Consider the following 23,644-nt stretch of genomic DNA (forward strand, 5'->3'; position numbering starts at 1 on the left):
CTCACCTCCACTGAGAAGGGCAGTTTGCATCAATGGAACCCCCTGCCCACCAACTGTTTGGGGGCCAGTCCAGCCGTGGATGACCCTGCCTGGCCCACGGCTGGGGAGATTAATTCCCAGAGGTTTCCTTGCAGAGAGAAGAGCAGTAATCCTAGCAGCTCAGGCTGATTAGGGAGCTGCAGGTTGACCCACGGATTTCCAGAAGTGATTGACAGGCCTGTCCGTGCGCCCTCAGGATCCTTTGAGCCCACCCTTGGAAAGCTCCAGACCTTCCGGCTTGGGACTCGGGGACGACACACCTGGATCTTGGGGGCCTGTTGCTGTCCCCCCCCCCCCCCGTGTAAGGCTGGTTCCCTTTATGGCTTTCTAGTAGTCAAGGCCTGCCGGTGGGGCTGGATCCCCTGGGTGGCCATCTTCAATGGGCTACCCGGCCCTCCCTCGTCCCCTCCCCAGGCCTCTGCTTGCTCATCAATGCTTGATGGTGGGCGGCCTTAATCGGTTTCTAGGGCCCACTTAATATTCCCGGGGACATAAAGTGGAGGCTAATCAACTCATTTTAGCCAGAACGGCCCCCACCCCATTGGGGCTGCCGTAAAACCCTCCGGTGCTGTAGAAGCCTCTGTAATTAAGGCCTCCCTCCCGTGAATCCATTTATAAGGCGAGAGTTTCCCGAGTGCCCAGCCTTCTAGGCAGCTTCCTCCCGAGCGCCAGCCAGCCACACTCTTCAATTAAGCAGCTGTGGATAATGGAGGCTTCTGAGGAGGGAGAGGGAAGGCGAGAGAGAGAGAGAGAGAGAGAGAGAGAGAGAGAGAGAGAGAGAGGCCCACAGCTTGCCGTTTCCCAGAAGGGATGCACGAAAATAGCTCTTTCCCCTTTTTGTGAAACACACACACACACACACACACACACACACACTCAGAGAGACAAATAAAGCCACATGCATAGTTAATTGTGCTGCTGCTTGGTTTGCCCAGAATTTTTGCACTGAAGCTAATAAGAGGGGGGGGGATGCTAAAATGGGAAGGGGGGAGGATTTCCACAACCCTCTTTGGTGAAAGCCAGAGATAAAAGGGGGAAATTGCTGGCCACGTTAATGACCACAATCAAGTTAATCATAGGCCTGGGGAGGGGAAAGGGTCCTGAGCCCCCTTCCCTTTTCACCTGTAACTAGTCCCAGAAGTTCTCCAGTCAATGTCCACCCCCCCCCCCGTCCTCTCCTGGACCAGGTGGCACCAGAAGCAATATGTGGGCTCTGCAAAGGAGATTTGGGTCTGGTGGGTCCCTGGGTTCCTCTGAGTCTGAGGTTGGCCCTTCCCCATGGCATGCCACCCCTTGCTGTGCCTGGAGGTGCCATGGAGGGATCGGTGCCCTGTCTGGGGAGCTTTTACTGCTGTTATGGCTGCCTGCCAAAAACCTGGGGGGCCAGCAGGCAAAAGGATGCAGCATCACGTTTTCCCCAGCTGGCTTTCTCCCCCTACCCTTTCCTGAGAAGCAGCACGGAGCCTTTTGGGGGAAGAGTTCACAGCCCCTCCCTGGGTGATCAAAGCAGCCGCTTCTGAGTGGAGAAAGGGGCTCTCCCGTGGCCTTAATCCTGATGGAGGGCTTGCTGAAAGCCTTTTTTTTCAGAAAGGGGACAGCCTTGCAGGGATGGGGGAGAGCAGCTCCAAGCCTGGGGGGCAGAATGGGGATTGGGGGGCAGCTGAAGGTGGCCGATTGAAAGGACCCCGAGCCCAACCTTCAGCGCGGTGGCCCTCCTCTTTCCCTGCCAGTAAATAGAGGCCCGCTTGCCAAAGAAATCTTGGAATTTGTGGCTCTGTTGTTTTGGCCTTGTTATTCCTAGTCTCTAGAACCGTTTTTTAGAACTGCCAATATTTTTCTCGTTTCCATCTGGAATTTCAGCAGCAACACACTTGTTTGAAAAATGGGCAGCGTCCCAGCAGGAACGCAGCCAGGAAGGCTCCCGCCTTCTCCGCAGAAGCCCCCATTCCCACAGCCACATCGGGCACCGTGTCAGAGGGGACGGCGCTCCCCACAGCCCCCTCTAAATGTCAGAGGAGGTTTGGGCCAACCTGCCACGTGGGAATTCTGTCTCGATGGGAGCAAGGTGCGGGGCCAAGTTTCCCTGCACCTGGCTCGCCCTGCCCGGCTGCTTCTCCCAGCTCTTCCGTGGAGCATCCGTCCTTCTTTCCCCAAGGGGGGCTGTGGCTGCACAACCGAAAGGTAACTGTCCATTAATTTCCCTTCCCCCCCCCCGATTTGGCACAGGCCTTCCCGGGGTGGGGCCATTCTGCAACTTTGTGCCAGTTGCAGAAGGGAGCCGCTCTTTCTGAAAATGCTCCAAGGACATTTTATGAGCTTTCTTAGGCAGGAACATTCGGAACGGTCTCTTTAGGTTACGGAATACCCTTGGTGAGTGAACCGGGTGTGCGTGTGTGTCTCGCTGTGTCCTTGTGTGAAGGAGGTGTGACTTTTATGGGGCAAGTCTGGCTCTTCACTGGCCCCCACTCCTCTGAAAACACCATCAAAGGCGGGCTGCAATTTCCCTTTCTTTATTGGCTGAGATTCCGAAGTATCCCTCCCCCCCCACCGCCTTCCTTTGCAGCCATAGAGCATCAGAAGTCCTTGCAGGATGTCCCCCCTCCCATTAAAGATCAAAGTCTTGTAGGGGTCACTAATCAGAGGTGCCAACCTGTTGCTGCAGGAAGCAATAATCACAGGGGCCCTTTGCCCCCCTCTGGTGAATTGCTCTGCCTGTCAAATGGCATCTCTTTGATTTCATGGCTGCCCTGCAATTTGGGGGCGGGGGAGGTGGCAGCTTGTCCTACCAGGTGAGACCAGCAGCCTTGCCTGGGAGAAGAGGCAGGCTGACCTCCCTCTCTGCCCAGGACTGGCCTGGTGGGAGTTGGGGATCCCTGGGTGATAAAAGCAGATAATGTGCTCCAAAATGGAAACACTTTAATGGTGTTTAAATTGTTTTTGAGGCAGAGTTTAATTGGGACACTTCACTGGGGCATTGAGCTTGTGTGGAAATGAGACCAGCAGGCACTTCAAGTTGTCTTCAATGACCCGACCAGCGCCAGCCTCAGAGATCGGCTCTCTCCAGATGTTTCATCCCTGCTGCCCTGCAGTGTTTGAGCAAGAATAAAAAGGTCAGCACAAGACTTAGAGCACACATGATGGTGGCTTTGGAAGGGAGAATCTCTCCTCTCCTCTCCTGGGACAAGGCTTTGGGCCCAGCTGGGACGGAGAAGAACCAGCAGGGTTTCTGTGCCTACATCTCCCCTGCAGAGGCAAAAAATTGCCCCCAATCGGAAATGGTCAGCCTCTTTCAGCAAACAGGAAATAACACCCCATTTATGGGCCCAATTGCAAAAAGTGCCCCCCCCCCAGGAAAAGAGGCTGGGGAGAGGCCCCACCAGCCTCTTTCACAACAGGTGTTGACTTTGTATTGCATTTCCTTTGCTGTCCCTTAGATCTGTCCCAGGAGCCGGATGGACTGGCTGTGCCATGTGATGGGGTGAAGCGCCAGACCCTACCTGGGTCCGTGCTCCTGTCTGTTAAAGGGCTCCGTTGGGGCTTGGAATGGATGACCTTCAATCCCCTTCTCGGGTGAGGTATGGTGAGATGTGGTGAGATTGCAGGAGTCTTATTTTGTATTTCGCTCTTTGGGTGGGTGGGCTGGGAACCTCTAGCATCTCTCTTGCTCAGGCAGGTGGTAGAAGTTGGTTCCCTCTTTGGGCTGGGAAGCAGGTTTCCTATCTAAAGAATAAAAAGCTTTTCCTGGAGGAGGCTAGAAGAGCAGAGCAAAGACCTCAGAAGAAGTTCTATTTTCCTGACCCAGAAAAAGTTCCTGCCTGTCTAACTTCAGGGCTGGTTTTCCTTTGACTTTGTCACTTTAGGTGGTTGGTTGCAACTTAAAGGTCTGAAATATTTGGGGATGGGGGGGGGTGAAGTAAGGGTTTGGAAAGGACCCGTTCTCCAGGGGATGCTTGCTTTCAGCTTGCACTCGATGGGTGGTATAGGAAACACCTATGAATCCAGCTAAGCTGCAGCAGAGAGTAAGGGGCAAGTATTAATTAAATTCTGACATCTGGAAAGGCAGATTCTGAGACGGGGACGTGTTGTCGCTCTGCTTCCCTCCCTCTGTCTTTCTCGCTGTCTTTCAGCCTGTCCTTCAGCCTATTGTTTTCTCACCCATGTAGGAAGGTTCCTGTAGAGGGCAAGGAGCCCTGATCTCCACCTATTGATGGCTGAGCCAATCAATGCTATCTTCTCTTCCCATGCCTGCACGGCCATTGATTTTTGTTGTTGTTGTTACCTCTGTTTATGTAATGTCTGAACTTTGCACAACTCAACCGTTTAATGTGCAGAAAAGGAGGCCCGTTGCCATGAAAACACGGCTCCCAATGACAGCATAATGCGGAGTGAGCCCTCTTTGCTTGGACTGTGCCGAGCGTATTTTAACCTTGATAAGTCAATAACTTTGTAGAAAAGAAAGCCGGATCTGATGGGGCTTTCAAGGCATTGAAGCCGGAGGAGAAAGGCCGGTTTTTAATTCCCAGGAAATCTCTCTCCCTCTGTACGATAGCGCAGCAGAGCTGTGAAAAGAGAAAACGCACTGCCCTTGTTGTTGTTGTTGTCGTTGTTGTGATTTGTAGGCTCTATAAACAGCCAAGTAGAAAGAAGTGGATATGTTTGTGGCTTCTAAGGGGGATGAAGATGGTCGGTGCACCCTATGGGGCAGGGAAGCCCAGGGTTACCAGGGGGCAGAGAGGGTTCTGGGGACAGGCGGGGGGGGGAAAGGGGGGTGTGAAGCTGCCCAGGAGCCAGAGGTAGGGTCGGATGAGAAGTCAGTGGGAACCGGAGCCCAGCATCGCCTTAAGACTTTGCGGCAGAAGCCCTTTTGTGGAAAGCATTGACCAGCCCGGACGGGGACGATGGGAGCGGCTTGAGCAGAGTGGTCTACTCTAGGCCGGTAGAACTTCAGCCCAAACCTCCCTCGCACCCGGACGATGAAGCAAGGCGCGCTGAAAAGCGGAGGCAGGAGCCTCAAGTTGCCCCCCTGCAGCCAGAGCATCCCAGGGCCTTTATTTGTATGAACGGGCCAGTCGCGCAGCCCCCTCCTTTGGGGACGCACGGACAGACTCGTTAGAAACCCGCATTAAAGTCTCGTTAGCGCCGCAAAGGGGGCCGGGGCCGGGGAGGGGGCCGGACGGGGCTCCGGGGACGGGAACCGGGCCGAGCGAGCCCGCTTTCGAATTCGGCCGCGTGGCTGCCGAGGCCCCGCCCCTTCGGCGGGGGGAGAGGACGCTTCGTGGCGTCGCCCGGGCAACCCAGGCCCGGGGATAATGGGGGGCGTGGCCGGGCCGCGTGCGCCGCGAGACGCGGGGAGCGCAGGAGGCGCGCGCGCTGCGCGGCTCAGAGTCGCCGGCGCCGCCGCGGAGGGAGGTCGCCGCCGGAGCCTCCCGCTTCGTGGAGCCGGCCGGGCCAGCCGCCGGAGCCGCTTCGCCTCCCGAACCTCCGCAGCGCCGCTGCCGGCCGTCGCGCTCCCCGCTTGGAGGAAAGGAGCCGGCGGAGCGGCGTTCCCGGGGCTGCTCCCTCGCCTTCTCGCCGGCCCGGCGCCCGGCCGGACCGAGCCGCACTCCGCGCCTGGCCGGCCGCGACGGTTCCGGGCCGCCTCCTCCGCCGGGCTCTGCCGCGCGGCCCCCGGGGACCCAGAGAGCTGCCCGCTTCGCCCGTCCGCCGCCGCTCGGGGCCGGCTGCTCGGCGCGGCGGCGGCGGCGGCGGCGGCACACAAAGGGACCAGCCTCGTCGCCCCGCCGCCCTTCTCCATGTCGTCTGTGCTGCTCCGGCAACGGCACGCGCGGCCCGGGCAGGATGTGAGCCCCGCTGGCGGCCGGCGACCCCCGCGGAGCCCCGGCCGGGCCCCGCCGCACTCGGGCTGCCCCTGAGGATCGCGGCGGGCGGCGCCCTCTCGGCTGCGAGGCATCGGCGACGCTCCTGGCTCGGCTCACTTCATGGCCGCGAGGACCCGGAGGCGGCGGCGGTGGAGGCGGCGACGACTGCTGCTCTCGGCCGAGGCGCCCTGAAGCCGATCCGGGGCCGCACCGAGATGGTAAAGCGGGGCGAGGGCCGGGCGGGTGCAGGGGCGCGCGCCCTTGGCCGGGGATGATGGGCAAGGCAGTCTGTCCGTGTGGCTGGGACGGCCCGCCCCGTCCTTGCCTTGTCCGTCCCTTCCCCGCCCGCTTCCCTTGGCGATTTGCCCGATGGCACAGGTTCTCCCCCGGGGTGAAGCTTCCTGCAGCTGGTAAGCCTCCCCCCCCCAACACCGAGCATCAGGGCGGGGATGGGGCCCTTGGAGAAGGCGGGGTGCCTGAGGGGTGCTGCCCCCCCCAAGCCTGCTTACGCTGGTTCCTCCTGAGCAGGCCTGGAGCTGTCTGGTTTTAGCCTTCCCTGAGCCCAGATCCTCCCCCCCCAACTGAAAACCTTGATGATGGCGTTGTGAAGGCTTCGAGAGGCAAGTTGGCACAAACGTAACCAGGAAGATTAAGTCCCCTCCAGGCCGCAGAGTCTTTCTGGAACACCTGCCTCCCCCCCCCCATTCCCCATCTGCTCCGGGGACGCTCTCTGGTATGGGTGGGGTGAATCCGGAGGCCTTTTCACAATGGAGAAAACGCCATTCGGAGTTAAGTCTGGGCACTCGAGTCCAGCGGTCAAGCGTAGGCTTTTGCTTTGGGACATCAACGCCTCATTGTGCAAAGTGTGTCAGGCATAAGACTTTTTTCCCACTCTCTTTCCCTGCTTGCTTGGAAAAAAAGTTTTCAAGTTTCAGACTTTGCAGGGAATTTTGTTGGAGAGAATGAAAAAGAGTCAGAATTTCAGCACCAGAGCAAGGGACCTGCTCTTTGGCCTGAGTTTAATTGTTATTATGATGTGTTGAAATTTCCTTGAAACGCTGAAGGTATCCGTTGCATGAAACAAGCTGGTTTATGTGTAACTGCACAGACTTTTTCTGGACGGACCAGCATGGAAAATTCTGTGAAATGTTAAAATCTGCACGCTTTTAATGTCAGCCCACTCAGGCGAAACCTTTGGGCTGCAAGCACCCTCTCCCTGGGCACTGAATGAAAATGCCTGAGTCGCCTTGACCTAGGCGCTCTTTTGAGTCAAAATTCTGAAATTGGAGCCTCCTTGAGCCTCTTTTTTCTCTTTTGGTGCCCTATCGAGGGAATGACTTTCCCCCCTGGAATTCTACATCATTTGCCCGATCAAGAACTCTGCAGAACTCAAAAGCTTGCACAATTGGCCAGCGCTTTGCTCGATCAACTGTAGGTCCCTGGTGTTTTTATCTTATGGACCAGAAAGGGTGCCTGGTCTCCTTTTTGGGGGGCATTGATTGGGAGAAGGAGGGGCTGGGAATCCTTTGTGTCCTCCCTGCCTTTAAAAGCCTCCCAGACTGGCCTCCTCTGCAGATCCGCCACTGCTCGAAGAGGTCAATAAATCTCCATTCTGCCGCCTTCCTCTCAGTTTCACGCTGCGAGATATTTCAAGTCTAAAGGGAGCTGCATTAAAAATTTAAGCCTCTGAGCCACGGTGGTACGTCATGCAGGCCCTTTCGAATGGCTTCTCCCGGCATGGGGTGTATGGGCTGGGAGGCGGAGAGTGGATTTCACTTGGATTGTTAGAGAGGCGTAGAGAGATGATGTGGGCTGTTTTCCTGATGCGGGGGTCTGATTCTGCAACGTTACTCACCCCTGGAAGAGGTGTTTGTGTTCCGGTCAGTATCTTCAGCTTGTTTGCATAAAGTGGTGAGTGCCGTCCTCCCCCCAACCCTAATTCCCAGCTCTGAGGCTGTCTGTGTAGGTTGATACACCTGGCTAAGGATTGCAGGCTGCCTGAGTGGGGCAGGTATTATTGTTACCAAAGGTTGGGTCCACCTCAGCTTGGGTGTGTGAAAGATCAAAAAGCAACCTGTTTCCAAAGGTCCACTTTCACGTTGTGGACTGTTTTTCCTCCTTTCTCTGCTTGCCACAGCTCACGGTTTGTAGAGTAGTGACTTCCACACCTTTGCAGAGAAGTCCTTGAAGGAAAGGGGTGCCTCTCTGCCCAGTAGAAGAAGGTGAGGCTTTAAAGGGGGGGCAGCTGCATGGGGATCTTTTCACCCTAGCCAGGGGGAGGAACCACTAGGCCTTCCTGCCTGGCGCATTCTTGGGGAAAAGCTAACATTCACGCCAGGTAATTCAATCAAAGGGCAATTCCCCCTCTCTCTGGCTAATGCCACACACAAAAGGCCGGCTTTATTACCTCCTCCTAGCCAGGCGAATTGCTTCTCTCCCTGGAGTGAGCCGCTAAAGCTGGCTTTATTATGTTAACCTATTTGCGTGTCAAGAGCTATTGTGCGGCTGCCTATCGCTGTTTGAGCTTGCCTGGCACCACCAGGGAAGGGCAGGGGAAAATGGCTGGTCGCTGGCCACTCCAGGGCGCCGCTCGGTTGCTAAGTGACTTGCTCCCCTGCGCCCTCCTCGGGAAGAGATGCCCTCCATAATTATCAGCTGGCTGACATTGGTTGAGGGCTGCCTAACACCTCCCTCCCCCACCCGCCCTCTCCCCTCCCCTTTGGAAGAAGCAGAATCTGCACTGGGGAGGGGGGATCGGGACCTGCACTCGCCACACCTTCAAGGGAGCCACTGCACGGAGGTCTCGCCCGGGGCCGCCAGGCCTGGTGGGCTGGCAAGTTTTGGAGGCCTTTTCTCTGATAAGAATTGAAATGGTGAGCATCCCTCACTTTTTGAGTGAAATGCATCCCCTCCCTCCCTCCCTCCCTTCCTTCCTTCTTTGCTTTCCTCCCGCCAAACATACAGGTAATTTAGGATGATAGAAAGGGCCTCCAAGCCTAGTATTTCACTCCCACACACACCCCTTCACTGTCACTCCTTTCAGGAAGAAAAATCAGCCCTCCTTCCCCTCCCACTGATCTCTCCTTGCACTCAGATCCCCCCCCCCCAGTCGTCCCTCCAGCCCACCTTCAGGAGCCCTGCAGGAGAAGAGAAAGACCTTCTTCACTCTATGAGGAGACCCACATTTTGAAAGCTGCCCCTCCTGAAAAGGATGGGACAATTCAGGGGGGTCCCCCAGAGATGTGAATATTATCCTAGGAACTGCACAGAGACACTGAAAGTCGGGCGGCATGCGCGTTAAAAATTATTGTAATTATTATTATTATTATCCGTGCCATCTTAACAAGTGGCAAGGAAGGGGCTTGTGGTGGCTTCCCTGTCCCCCCCCCTCAGCTCTGCGTCTGCAGTGTGCTTTGTGTGCTGCCAGAGACGGCAGCTGGCCCCGTGGGGGGGGGGTTGCGCAGAGCAACCGAAGATGCGTGCAGGTGTTTGCTTGGCTGATTTAGTTATTTATTGGTTTTCCAAGGGGCTTTCTTGTTTCTTCGACCAGCACAGCAGCTTCCGGTACTAAAAGGATAGAAGCAACATTCTTGCAATTAAAAATCAGAGTTAAAATTAAGCGTTGAAATACAATTAATCATTAAAAGCTTATTCTGCTTGCAGTTTTTCTATTCCATATAATTATCTCTAGGCATCCTTCCCACATCGGCTGCATCTTAGAGCTTGCTTATCAGATTGGGATTATCAGCCACCCCCCGGGGAAGTTTGGTTGGAATTTCCTGTTCTTTGCGTCCAGAGCTAGAATTTTTGAAACCACCTTGTTCAAATTCCGCCTGGACCACCAGAAATCGCCTCCTTCTGCCCATCCTTTGACAGCCACGTCCAGCAGGAGCCGGGAAAGCAGCCGCGCCTCCCAACTGCTGGCTTCCTGTGGTGGATTTGATCCAGAAGGGGAAGCTTGAATCCTGGGATCTGAGGCCTGGATGGGGTGAGGGGACCTGTTTGCTCCAGGATGTTAGGCTTCTATGGTGGGTGATCCTTCTCTTCCCCTTCACTCTCTGCAGGTCAGGTGGGTGAAGGGGCTTGAAGCCCCCTCCCACCAAGACACGGCAGAGGCACCAAGGTTGTCTGTGTAGTTGCTGGCGAGACCCTCTGAATTGTGGACCTCTTCTGGTTTTTCCCGGCTTGGCTGGCTGTGAGCGATTTCTGCTGCCCCTCAGTGCTCTGGGCCCCTCTTCCCACTCTGGGTTTGAACTTTGCTTTCAGGTTCCCCCCCCCGTTTTTGAGTGGAGGGATTGAAACATGCAGGAGATGCTTTTTCTGGTGAGCCACTGGCGTTATCCAATCCAGAGCAACTTGCTGGAAATTGTGCTTGCCTGGTTGGGGAGCCCCCTCCCCTTTCTTCCCAGCTGCTGCCCGCCCCCCTTTCCCGGGTCTCACGATGGCTCTTTGCTGGAGAGGCACAGAAAGGAATCTATTTATGACTGCTGTAAACAACCTTTCAATAAAACAGGTTAATGACCTGAAACCGACAAGAGCCTGCTGGGAATTTTTTATTGCCCGGGAAGACAATATTGGCACTTTTGAGCCCCCTCCCAGGGCCGGCTGCACTTGGCCCCCAGCCTTTCAGCCTCCTGAACTCCACACGCCCCCCAGCCCCGCTGCCCTGGCCGGCCAGCCAGATGCCGGAGGTCCCTGCAGGGCTGGGGGGAGCTTCTGGGCTCCCTGGGAGCCAAATGAATTTTGCCTGCTTCTTCCCAGGAGTAGCCTTGCATAGAGTGGAAGGAAGGGGGGGGAATGCTCCTCGCCCCAAGATCTTAATTGCTTTGCATTTTCCCTCCTGCAGATCAGCGAATTGGCATTTTAATTCCAGAGAAAGGATCCTGAGATGCACAGGGTTTTCCTGGAGGGGGGGGGCAGTTCCTGATTAATCAGCTGCTTTGTGAATTCTCTCCTCCCCCACTTCTGTCACCTGCTGGCTGAACTTTTGGGGTGTAAGCTTAAATGCAGCTGGGTAATTGCTTCTTTGTGGTTCTGGTGGAATAAAAGAATCACTTTGTCTTTTGAGCCGGGTGCCCCCCCATCTAGTTTGAAAAATGTAAAGGAAGGGTGAGCAGGGGGAGGGAGGGAGATTTGGGAAGGCGACCTACAGGCAGCTACTGTGAACTAATGGGGGCAGGCTGTGCTCCTCCTTGTCCCTAATCCTTCTTCATCTCTCGCCCGTCAAGCGTGGCTTCCTTGCACCTCAGGGGTCTTAGAGGGCACAGCGATGGCTGCTGGCTCCCCTCAGTGTAGAAAAGAAAGGGAAGAGATCGAAGTGGGGTAGATTCCCCCCCCCCAACTCCTTGCGCCCGCATTATCTGTATGAAAGCTGGGTCTTGGTGGAAAGGTGGCCTTGGGCAGGAGAGCGGGCAGACAGAAATGGGCACCCTCCCTTTGGAGGCAGCTGAATGAAGGCGCAAAGGATTTGCACGCCAACCTGCTTCGGGGATTGTGAGTGTTCAACTGATTTCAAGGGGAGGGGAGCTGTATTTCAGCCTTTCAGCTGCCTGTTCATGAAGGGCACCTGTATGTTTACAGATTTTGCTTTTGAAGTGCTTGAGGCTCACTGTGCGGCAGGTAATCGGCCCACCACTACTCAGGTTTTAAGACTTGGGCTGGGGGGGGGCTCCTTCATGCAATTTCCATGTCACAGCCACCTTCTGGGGGTTTGCAAACCGGTTCGGGTGGACAATTTCCTCTTTGTAAGAAGAGATCTACGGTTGGTGCTGTTATGGATGAAATATCAGGATGTTCTCCAGCCTCTTTCTGGAGATAGAAGGCCTGTGGCTGAAGGGTATTGTAGTCTAGCCCGTTTGGAAGACACAGGAGGGGGCTTTCTGAAATGATGGGCTGGCCAACAGAAAGAAAAGACTTATGTTCTGTCTTTGCCTGGAAAAGAATGTTGTTTGAAGCAGCTGACGTCAAAATAGGAGTAAAAGAGACCTGGTGTGATTAAAGCATTAGCTGGAGTAAAAACACATTAAAGTCCTCTTGGCAACAAGTTGGCTTGATTGCCGGAAGCCTGTTTGAATGGAAATCTCTGCATTGGTGCTTCGGGAAATAGGAATATTTAGCAGAAATTTGGATACATCTCGTTCCCTGAAGCTTTGGGGTTTGAAAAGGGGCTGACGGAGTCGGCTTGGTGGTCTCAAGTCTAACTTTTTTTGGGGGGGGGTCTTAAAGAATAAAAAAGATTTTGGAATATTGGCTTGTCTCAGAGTGAAAAGAGAACAGACATGTCCTCTGCGGGTTTTCTGCGTTCGAAGGTGGGACCGAGACTGTCCAGCCAGGCATGGAGAAGCTCTAGGAAGTCTCCGGGTGGTGAGCTGGACCATTACTGGACGTGGCCACCTCTTTTTGGTTTCTGGGCCCTCCGGAAGAGCTGGTGCATCCGCTGCGTCCCCTCCTGAGAATGAGGGGAGTGGGGACTGAAAGGCTCGTGATCCTTTCCCTAACTCAATAATGGCCACGGCAAGCTGGAGTCAGCTGCTGACTAAGAGAAAAACCTTTTGCACATGCTCAGAGGGTTTCCCTGCTTGGGCCAACTTGCCTTTGGATTGCGTCTCCTCCAGCTGAACAAGACAAGCTGTTCTGCCCAGTTACAGGCAACATCCCGGCTGGGCCGTGGAACTCAGATCAGAGACCAACTGGAGCAGGAGGGCTCGCCTCTCCGGCTGCAGGGTGGAAGTGGGGACCAGTGTCCTGTCTGGGGAGCCTGGTCCCTTCTCAGCACTCCTCTGGACAGCTCTGCCTTTCAGCCCTGCGGCTTCTGCAAGTTTTTTTGCAAGCCAGAACGAACCCTCGGAGGAGCCCCATCCCTGCCTGTGACTCTTCTGCGGGAGGATGGGTTTCAGTGGTGCACACACGTGAGTGAATGTGTGTTGCACAGGCAAAAGGGCGGACCCTCCTGTGCAGCTCCCCTCCCTCGGCCCTCCCTCCCTGCCCGCCTCCCCAGCTGTTCCTGAGTTATTAATGCGCAGAGCCGATCAAGGGCTCCCATTGTAATCATTAAAACTATTAGAAGGGAAATGCTCGCTGGGAGCGAATGTCAGCCACTCTCCGCGTTCTGCTTTGCAAATGCTCACAATTAATGCCAATCAGAACTCGGGATGAAGCCAACTTGAAATCACGTCTGTTTGATCTCATTTGTCAGCGGTTGCCGATCCGTGCTGTACACTTTCATACAATTGCTATAAACATGGAAGGAAGGAGGGATGGTGGCAGGGGGGGCTCTCTGTGTGCCTTCTCTCTTCCTCCCCGCCCTGACACCATTTTTCCCATCGCACTATTGTTCCGCCGGTTCATTTTTATCGCTTGGCATTTCTCTGCCTGTCATCGGACTCTCGCGCGAGGAAAGTGGCCTGTGGGAAACCAGCGACCGACAGAGGCCTCGTTTCCTGGCCCGATGGGGAGGTGAGGTGGGCTACGGGCGGCTTGCAATGGTCCCCTTCTGGTGAATTTCAGCAGGGCTCTGAAGCACTTTCCCGTCCGACCTTCCCCTCTCGACCTCCACCCTGTACAAGATATTTTTTCTCCCCCCTGTGTTCTGCTTAAAGGCCGATAGACAAAGCCTCCCTATGGGGAGGGGGCAACTTAACTTGGTTCTAAACTCTTGGGGGGGAAAGTAAATACTAAGATAAACCTTGAATGCTGATTGGCTGGCCTGCTGTGACATCAGATAAGGTAGAAGGGAAGGGAGGAGGACGCTGGTATCTGCAGGAGGAGGGAGGGAGGCCTCACAGGGCGTTCAGGGCATTGGGGGTAGCCGAGTCTTTCCTTCCCAGTGCTTGTCCTTCCAAAGTGGGTCGCAAGGGCATCTTGGCTTAGCAGAGAGAGAAAGACCTTTTGCACATGCTCAGAGTATGTCCCTGCTTGGGCCAACCTGTTTCTGACCCACAAAAGGAATGGCAGCCCGTTCTAATCAACCACAGAGTCTTTTAAGTCATGCCCAGGTACCCTTAGTGAGGATGCTCGTCCTAGCAACTGAAAGAAGAGGCTGAGTTGTTTGCTTATCGCAGGATGACCCCCCTCCCCAAAGGAGCAGACCCTTTGCCTCCTTGGACAGATCTGGGCCTAGGGAGCCCTGCCTCTGCCCGTGAATCTCCAGCACTTGATTGATGCTCAAGGTCTTGCCCCTCATTTGGGGCAGCTGGAGGGATCAAGCCTGCTCTGCCCAGTGCCACAGGCTGCCTTCGGTGCCAAAGGGGCCACGTATTTTCTTGGCCCCCAGTTTGATCTGCTGGGAACAGACTTCACTGGCATCTGATGTTGCCCTGGAGGGCAGGAGACCCTTTTCTGGCCTGGGGAGGCTGCGTGCTGGGTGACCCCCCCCCTCGCCCAATTATTTGCCTTGGCTTTCGTTCAAATTCTCTGCCTGCAAACCGTCTCTGTACATCTTTTCTTCCTCTCAAGCTCTCATTTGAAGCAACCGCGTCTGCTGTGCTGCCTCCCTTCTTCTTCTTGCGCTAAGACCCCCATTGGATGGAGACCTGGGGTCTTTGCAGGCCTTGCTCTCCGCCCGGGCCTCCCGCTGACGGCTCCTTATTTCAGCCCCAGCAAGAACAAAACGCTTGTCTCAGAGTCTTGTTGTTCTAACAAGAAAGGGGCGGGGGGAGAAAATCCATAAATTGTAGAGCAAACACAATAATGGCACAACAGGGCACTTTATGGTATTCCTTGTTTGTTACAAGATAAGAAATTAGCCGAGGCTGTAGAAGCTGATAATTTTCTTATTTGTTTACTTTCAATATTTGCGGACCCTCCTTCAGGCAGAAAATTGTCCGGAAGCCAGTTTGCCAGCATTTAGGAAATGCAAATGAGCTGTAATTAGGAAAATGTTTCTTCCTCTGTGCTGTGAAAATCTGTGTTCAGATTGAGTGGACTCTTGGTGGGGGGGAGCTAAAATTAAAGAGCCCTTATTGGAAATCAGCACCACGAGGCTGAAATAGAAGTCACAGAATGTAGCCAGATACCACAACTTTGGCACAGGTTTTGGGGAAGAAGGGGAGAAGGCTGGATGGAGCGGGGGGGGGGGAACCGTGACCTTAGAATTTGGGCTTCCACTCCCAGAATTCCCCAGCCAGCATGGTTGCTAAAGCCCACGCATCTTAAACTTGACCAGGTTGAGAAACACTGATCTACATCAATGATGGAGCACCTGTTTGGCCTCTGGGTCTGCCGGGGAGCCCTCCCTCCCGCTGCCAAGGAGGAGGAGCTGAGAGGGAGCATGCCTTTGGGGGTGGCCGGGGGTGCAAAGACTGGGGGGCTGGCACAGAGGAGCCTGCAATCAAAGTTCATGCAAGCTTTTAACAAGTGTTTAAACTTGGAAGCCCCCCCCCAAATGTCCTGGCTGGTTCCTCCCTCCCTGTTGGGTCCCCCCTTTTAATCAGCAGCCTATGTGGCATGAAGCTGGCTGGGCTCTGGCTGATCACACAAGGGGTGCGTGGAAATTAACCTTGGCTCTCCTGCATGCTAATATAATCTTAAACCACATCTTATGGGCTGCAGCTAAAATTGCTTTTTAGATTAACATTTAATTATTAACCGGATGCGTTCTCTCCTCCACTGATTCCCCAGCAGGCTCCGGGCTTGCTCGTGATGGGGGGGGGCAGCCAGTCAGGCCTCTTCCCCCCCCCCAATGTATTAGCTGGGCTTCATGGAGACATTTGCGAGCACGGAAAAGAGGTCACACCGCCCCACCCCAGCAGCCTGCCTGCTTTATTAGATGCCTTTGGCAAGGTGCTGGTGAACTTTCCTGTTTGGGGTTTTATTTATTTGCCATAATTTACAGAAAGGTGACCCTTCTCCAGATTAACTCATTCCAGCACCCAAACTGTCAGCTTTGCTAATTGAGTTGCAGCCCTTTGGGGTTTTCAAGGTTAAGCATAAATTATTTGCAAGTTGCCTGAGTAGCAGCTCACAGGAACAGAGGAGACAAAGCACAGGAGGGTGTCGAGAGAGGAATGGCATGCTTCAGAGCATAGGCAGAGTGCATCCGTGTCTTGGGTGCGAAGGGGGAACTGGCTTTGTCTAATTTTACATCCTTTGGACGGACCCAGAAGGAAGTTAGATGCGATGGTTTCAAAGCTTGGTCTGTAGTTTGCTGGATTAGGCTCACCTTTGCACCAGGGTTGTGATGCCCCTGAACACAGACCATGTTACAGCTCACCAAATGGAGGGCTTTCTGTTGAGCAATCGGACTTAAGACGGGTGAGCGTAAACCCCTGGCAGGCTGGCACGAGCAGTCTCTGACTAGGTGTGTGGTGCCTTCATCCTTCCTGCTTTCCACAACACCACCTGGACCTTCATAACAGCCCTGCAAGGTAGGGTGGGGGAGTTCCCAGGTTATTAAATGATGTGCATGGCTGGGGAGGGGAATTTGAAGTTGGTCTTCCTGTGCCCCCCCCCCCTCAATTGCAGGCTTTCAGAGTTATTAATTCCTTACGGCTGGTGCTCAGTATAATCAGATCACACGACCACAGCACAAATAGAGAAGAAGCCACGTGGCCACGTGAGACAATTCACAGCAAAGTTCCCAACATCAGTCGAAGATTGTTTGAAGCGCTTCCGAAAGAGCAAGTAAAGCCCACGTGGATTATGTCCAGCTGTGCCCCTCCAGCATAGCCACTGAGGGTGCTTCAGAGGAGCTGTGATGGGAATTGTAGTCCCAACAGAGCTACGAGCCATCATGTCAGAGGATTGCCGCAATGATGGCTTGGAAGTTGGAGCAAGCCTGGTTTTAAAATTCTCTGTGCCGCCCCCCCCCCTGCAGTCTCTCATTGGGACTCAAGGCCCCTTTTATCAGCAACTGGAAGGTGCCAAAGAGCAGTCATTCCCCTTCAGGGACAGGTGATTTTGGGAGGGGGGAGGATTATTAAAGTTGCAGAGACCTTGGGCTTATAAATAGCCCTGTTTTTCACGGCAGGCTTTCAAAATTAGCAGGCGTTAGAGAAAAGGCTGTGAAATGGGTACTTATATATTGAGAAGGGAGCTATTTTTAAAGGCCCTGCAGTGGGCAGATGTTGTGTCCTGGGCGTGGCAGTTTGCAGCCAGGAGGCGAGAGCCAGGGCAGGGCCTGATCCAGCAAGTGGGAGCATCCTTTTCTAGCTGGACGGGCTCTTTCGAAAGCTGGAGAGAACAGGGTGGGTGAGCAGCCAGCTGCCCTCCACCAGGGATGGAGTTGGCAGATGGGCAAAACTGCTCAGTCCGGCCGGGCTCTCTACGGACCCGGCTGCCGGTGAAATCCAGGACGGGTGGGATTTAACTCAGATGCCGAGGGACCTAAGTAAGCTGAAACTTTTTTGCTGAGCTTTGGCATTAGAGATCCTCCATGACATCATAGCAGATTAGCCAATAAGCTGGGGAGATTTGCAAGCAGGTTAAAAACGGGTTGCCCCTTGGGGCTTTGGAGAAAGAGACCAAATGGGCCGGGATTCGGCTTCGCTTTGGTAGGTGAAACTCTCAAAGAAAGAAAGTGCATTGTTTTACTCTGCAGTTCTGAGCTGTTCCCACGCCAGGCAAAGCTCTGCCATCTGGGCTGGGCAGGAGTCCCTCCCTGGTGGCCCAAATCCCGGTCCAAAGCCCCGAGCGGTGCCTTTGGGGGGCAGAAAGGGGCTGTGGATCTGCTTGCAGGATTAACCTCAAGTGCCAGGAGGAGAAGCCGGGGCAGGAAGTCGAGGCTGGAGGCCCAGATGGCCAATCCTCCTTAAGACGGGCAGAGCAGCTGAGCAGAGCCCTGCGTGCTCTCAACTGCAGTAAGAACCGCTGCCCATCCAGCCTCGCAGGCAGCGGGGCACAAAGAGACCCACGAGTGCACAAAGTCCCAGGTCCTCCGAGTCTACCTCCTCACGGACCGTGCCCTGCCTGGTTCTCTCTTGCCCTGCTCGTAAGGAGGGGGGCAGGAGCCACCCCCAGAACTGCAAAGAGGGGCTCAGCTGCTTCCCTGCTCAGAGTCTCTGGGGCCAACCTCAAAGTTGGAGGGCTGCGGGCACCGTCGGAAGGAGCCCGGCTCCATCTGGGTGGGGGCCTGGGCCTGCTCCCCTGCAGCCCCTCACTTTGGACCGATCCCCTTGAATGAAATTACTAGAGAGGAAATGGCTCTTGCATTAAGGAGGGCTCCATAATCAAGGCCCGTTTTGCTAGCCTCTCTTTTCTCTTCCAGACGGTAATAGGCGAAAATTGGCTGCGAGACGGAATAAAAGTCTCTTTCAGAGTAAAAAATCGCTTCTTTCAAGGTAGCTGCACGGAAAATAAAATAGCTGGTGATGATGAAAAGTGCCTGTGTTTCAGACTTTGCTTTTCTTTTCTTTCCCCCCTCTTTAGAGAAAGGCTGGTACAGATGGGGGGGTAGAACCTAGATTGAGATAATTACGTAGTAACGAACTCTTGTTGTGAAATTAGCATCTTAAGAAAGATAGTTGAAAAGGGCTTTTATGCCTGAATACTTCATTAGTAGGAGGAACAGGAGTTTGGCGACTCCAGGCGCATGTTCAACAGGAGCAGCTCCCTGGCGAGAGGGCCGGGTTGCTTTTGGCCCCCTCCGTGGGGTGTGCAAACTCTTGGGGACCAGATTGTGCGTTCCCTGCTTGCTTTCTCAGGGAGGCACAGTGGCTGGGCTGGGGAAAGCCGGAGGGCGTTGTGCCGTCATTTGGGGGGGCAGGGGTGCTCTGGGTGGAAATGGAAAAGCTTTCCCTCCTTCCTGGAAGATTTAGGCAGTTCCCTTCTCTGAGGGTAAGAAGCCACATCCGTCATTTTAAGATTTCTGTGCCAGGATGAGAGCGCGGGGGGGGGAGGCAGGAAGGAGCTGTTTGCAGGACTCCCCTTTGCTCATTTAGCAGCCAGGGGCTCCTTCAAGCCACACACCCCCAAGGTTGTGAAACTCTGGTCTAGAAGCTTGGAAGTGTTGATTGTCCGTAGAATTTTGCTTCTCCAGAATGCACAGCACCCTTTGAAGCCGGAACCCTGCATGGATCTTCCTTCCCTGATGGTTTGTGATGCTGGCACAGTTTCGGGCTGATGGATTGACCTCGTTTCTCTTCTCTGGGATGCCTTGCAGGGTCTTCTGGAGTGATGCCACCAGAGTCGTCTCGCCCTCTCTTCCGCCATGTTGGCCTGCCTGCAGAGGACCCAGAACCCACCGAGGCAGCCTCTGGGTTGTCCGAATAAGGCCCTGGAGCCACGCAAGGGTGAGTTGCTCTGGGCTGGTGGCTGCAGCCAGGCGGGCAAAGGAGCCGATCCCCTGGGAGGCGGCCACCCCCCCTTGTCTCTAGTGGTGACCCCTGGTAGAGGAAGGGGCTCTTGGCATGAGTGCCGTGGGGGCCCCTGTTGCAGTTCCCCTCCCCTGATTCCCACTCAAGCCCATCAGGGCTTTTGGCGGCTGAGCGGAGGGAGGGGGCCTTTTGCAGGAGCCGTAAATGAGTTACCTTAAAATAGGTCCCCAAAGGTCACTGGGCAAAGCACCTGTTCCTGGCGTTCTTTGTCTCTAAATCCAAAGCTATGATTAAATGTAAATTTAATGAGCCTGGTTTAGGCGGGCAGCGTTGACCTCTTTGGCTGCAAAGGCGCATTAGGATTCTAAAGTGATTATTGTGTGTTTTAAACTGGAGGAATTTTTTTTTTAATGATTGTTCTCCTTTATACCAGCGCTTCCTGTCTGCAAGGACACAGCCTGGGCTGGGCTCTGGTGGCTGCAGGGGTTCAACCCCCTTTTTCGTTCTTTCTTCCCTGGCTGAGCAGGGGGCGCAGAATCAGAAGCAGTCGGAGATTAGGCTGGCCTGTTTCCTTCTTCCCACCAGGCGCCTGCGGAAAAAGTGCCAATTTCTCCTTCCCAGGAGAGTTAGGCTGGGTTTTTCCAAGGGCGGCTTTACCGTTAGTCCTTCTGCCTGTTTTCATTTGTTTGCTGGAGAGGAGGGTTTGAATGGAATTGGACTGAATACTTTATTTGGCCAAGCGTGATCATACACACAAGGAATTTGTCTCCGTGGCAGAAGCTCTCGGGGTGCCTGCAAAGCCACAGAACGACGATCACCAACGTCATCATCACCATTAAACTTGCAGGTTCCCAGTTTTACTTAGCATCAGTTCTAACTGAGCTGGGCACAAGTGAGTTTGCTTGGGCCTCCCTCACTGGGTTGATTTTACAACTGCTTAGTGAGAGAGAAATCAAATCTCTGGCCCTCCCCTCGCTTGCTCCCCTCCCCCTGAGTTAAGGGTCAGGTAGCCTCACCCTGGGCATTTCCTTGCCAAGGCAGTTTTCCCCCTTGGCTGTTCCACCCACAGAGGAGAAGCTGCGCCAGGGGGCACACAGATGGCCGGTGGGGGGAGGGGGGGTCTTTGCCTTAGCCTGGGGGCATTGAGGAAAGGGGGGGGTCTCTTTTTGTCCTGTCCTTCCAGATTACTCTCTCAGTAATCAGGAACGAAAACGCTTCTTAAAACTAGACATGATTTAGAAGCGCCTCTGATTACTTAATTTGCTCCCAAGTATCTTGGTAATTATCTTTATGGGCCTTATTTCATGTCCTCTGGCTGCGTTTCCGTCAGCATGAAATAAGTCGGCCGCCCAGCACGGCCTGCCACGGCTGCAGAATCCTATTACGCACCCGGGTCGTTGATTAATTTTGGTATTAATTTTGCATGCAAGGTGTGCCTACTAATATTTGCCCTGCTGCCTGTGCTGGAGCTACAGAAGGAGACATTTCTCCCAGCCCCCCCCCCCCGTCTCTCCCCAGACTTTTCCGGACCCCTCCCCTGGCTTCCTGGCCCACTTGGCTTTGCACAGAGCAACCAGGCTGGCCTGGCTACTTTGCAGGTTGGTGAGCAAATGGTGCTCTCCAGCAGGCACTCTTCAGCCACTGCCCAAGGGCCACAGCTGGCAGAGACGGGAGGGGAAAGGCCAGCTGTGGATCCCCAGCTGCTTCTTTCCAAGTCAGGCCCATGATGGGCACAGCCCCCTTCCAGAGGGCCCCCCCAGTGGTTGATTGTTCATGGGACAGAAGGAGGATGCTACTAAATATGTACCAATAAAGGATAATATTTGTAGCTCAGGGTTTAAATGAGGGGTCCTTGCTGCTCTCTGAGCTTGGAGGTTTTCTTGCAGATGTTTCATTACCCAACTAGGTAACATGATCAGTGCTAGAAGAGAGGGGGGTTTGCAGGGAGCAGGAGGAGGAGGAGGACTGTGCAGTCCTTGGTGCTTTCTGAACTTCGTGGTTTTCTTAAAGACGTGTGATGATTTTACCTAGTGTGGGTAATGAAACCCCTCATATCAAATGTGTCCTTGGAAAATTCTGCAACTGACCTCCTTAACCTTAGAACGCTTCTCTCCAGCCAGACCTGGTGTTCCTTTGGGGAGAGGGACCCCCCTGTGGCTCTCAAAGCGCTGGCGAGTGGTCCCAGGGAAGGGGGCAGCCTCGCATAATCCTCCTGTAATTGAATTAGTGAGTATGGACAAGCCTCTTCACCAAAGCACAACCAATTTCTTTGTGGGCAAACAAAGCACAATCTGTCCCATTGTGATGCAAACACAGCCCTGTTTCTTCCACTTGTCACAGAGCAAACTAAGCCATTTACTTTTTAGTGGCTCAGAGAGAAGCAGCCCCCCTTCCTCCCCTTCCCCCTCGGCTGGGTGAACCCATGCAAATTCAGACCTCCCCCCCCCCCCCCCCCGCCTCCGTGGCTGAGCTCCTCCTTTGATAGCTGGGCTGCCTTGTGAGGCGAGGGGGGGCCTCACCCGGAGCACGGAGCTGGCTGGTGCTTCTGGGGGGGGGGCAAGCGGTGGGCACCAGCCGAGAGCCCAGCAGTGGAGATTGTGGCCTTAGGCCAGGCTGGGCCCTCTGCTCCTGGCACACAGAGAGAGGAAGGGAAGATTCAAAACTGCCGCCTTGATGGGATTCACACAATGAGGAGGGACGCCCCCCCCCACTTCCCTGGGTGTAAGCCCCTTGAGTTAGCCCCGCATGACAGCCAAGACAACCGCAGGTTTTCCAGGTAGCTCAAAGCACCTGGCAGCGCAGGCCGTCCAGGATTGAACCCCGAGGAAGGGCTGCTGGGTCCCTGGCAAGGCAGGAAGCAGAGGGGGAGTCTGCTTCCCCGCTTCCTAGCAAATCGGGACTTGCTTTTATTTATGAGTAAACACAACTCACGCTGCGTGTCACTTCGGCTGCTATTAAGCAGAAAAGCAGCGAGTAAGTCAAATAAATGAGTAGTAGTGATAAATATTCCCGGGGGAGAAAGGGGAGAAGGCTTAGGGAGCTGGCCTGGGCTGCAAAGCTCCCTGTGGATGGAGGGGCCGAAGGGGGCTGCCCTTGGGGCTGAAATGGTTAGGGTCTCATGGCCGGCAAGCCCCCACCTACTTCCTCCGTGCAGGCCCAGTGCCCTTCTGCAGCCTGGCACCCGCCCCACCTGCAGTTGCTCCTGCAAAGAGGAGATTACTCGGGAGCAAAAGGACTTTGCAGAGGGAAGCTCCACTTCTGAACAGGGGATGGAGGACCAGGACCAGGCCGGAGTCCACACTGTGTCACTTCCAGGAAGAGGGACGAGCGCCAGGCTGCAGGCTGCTTTGCGGGCTGTGCAAGCCAAAGGCCATTTGTTATTCAGGGCAGTTTCTGGGGCATAAAAACTGGGTATTTTTCCTTCAGGGGTGTGTTGGCTGGATCCTTGAGCAGGTCTCCTTCCCCTCTTGAAGGGACCTTGTGCCCTTGGAGTGTGCAGAACAGCCGAGCTGTACCTCCAAAGGAGATTCAGCTCTTTCCGTAGCGCATTTTGTCACCCCCGTTTTCCCCTGGGCTGTCCCAACTGGGTGGGTCTGCTGCAGGTGCCATCCGTCCTTTGGCGTCTGAGCGGTGCCAACCTCGGTCTCTTCTCTTGCCAGACTTTTTATAAACTTGGCATTAAATTCTGAGCAGCTGACAGCCACGTGTTGGGCCAGCCAAGGCGGACGATGATTCATCAGCTTGAAACTGCTCCCCCAGCCTTCTAGGAATCTTTAAGGGTCTTGGGTAGAAATGCAAGCTGGCTTTTCTCGGGCAGTCTGGCAAGGCCCGGCTCCAGCAGAGGCCCTGCTTGGTATTCAGGAGTATTGGAAAATCTGTTAATTTGGGAGCAAAAATCCATATTTAATAGCTTCTCAGTGGAGATTCTTGTCTATTTCAGCTGGTTTGCTCTAAGTTGGTGCCGCTTGCAGATATGAATTTGATTTCCACTTTGCATAGGGCTAAGAGTGGGGGGGGGCTCCCAGGGAGGGATTTGCACAGTGGGTTTGCTCTCAAGCAGATCCCCTCTTCTGTATTTCAGGAATCCTCCTGCCCCTCTTCTTTGGGGCATCTGCCAAAGAGAGGGTCATTTTTCTCAGATTTTACTCAGCTCAGTTTCTTCGCTATTACATTACCAGAAAGTTGATCATGGCTGGGAGATCTCCGGGCTGCTGACAGGATATTTACCTAATTGGAAAAGGTGGAAAAAAAGACTAGAGGCAGAAAACTTGGCCAGCTCTGTCCTCCTTTGACCAGGTGCACTTTTCTCACACTTAACTGGAATGTGCCAAGCTCGGCCGATGGACAAGTGTGTCACACCAGGCAGAAAGTGGGTGTGTATCTCAGCAGCCAGGATAAGTGTTCTTGCTGGTGGAAATTTGCGTGACCTGGATTCTGCAAACTCTATATTAGTGTTTTCAAAGTTGACTACTCAGCACCATCCTGATCAAATGCTTG

At 54.4% G+C, this 23,644-nt stretch overlaps 1 protein-coding gene across 8 annotated transcripts in view; it reads left to right on the forward strand.

Annotated features, from left to right (window-relative positions):
* Positions 1-23,644, forward strand: part of FAM222A (family with sequence similarity 222 member A) — a 50,452-nt gene that overhangs the window by 21,052 nt on the left and 5,756 nt on the right. The window contains exons 1-2 of one of the 8 annotated variants that reach the window (XM_039362823.1): positions 5,982-6,115; positions 18,994-19,123. In XM_039362823.1, the coding sequence (XP_039218757.1) occupies positions 19,042-19,123 (82 nt within the window). In that variant the 5' untranslated portion in view covers positions 5,982-6,115; positions 18,994-19,041. The other 7 variants (XM_039362827.1, XM_039362829.1, XM_039362825.1 and 4 more) reach the window with 7 other exon arrangements.

This window comes from Crotalus tigris, unplaced genomic scaffold (assembly GCF_016545835.1).
Source record: "Crotalus tigris isolate CLP2741 ecotype Arizona unplaced genomic scaffold, ASM1654583v1 scf7180000019478.12717781048:2074007, whole genome shotgun sequence".
NCBI classification, from domain to species: Eukaryota; Metazoa; Chordata; class Lepidosauria; order Squamata; family Viperidae; genus Crotalus; species Crotalus tigris.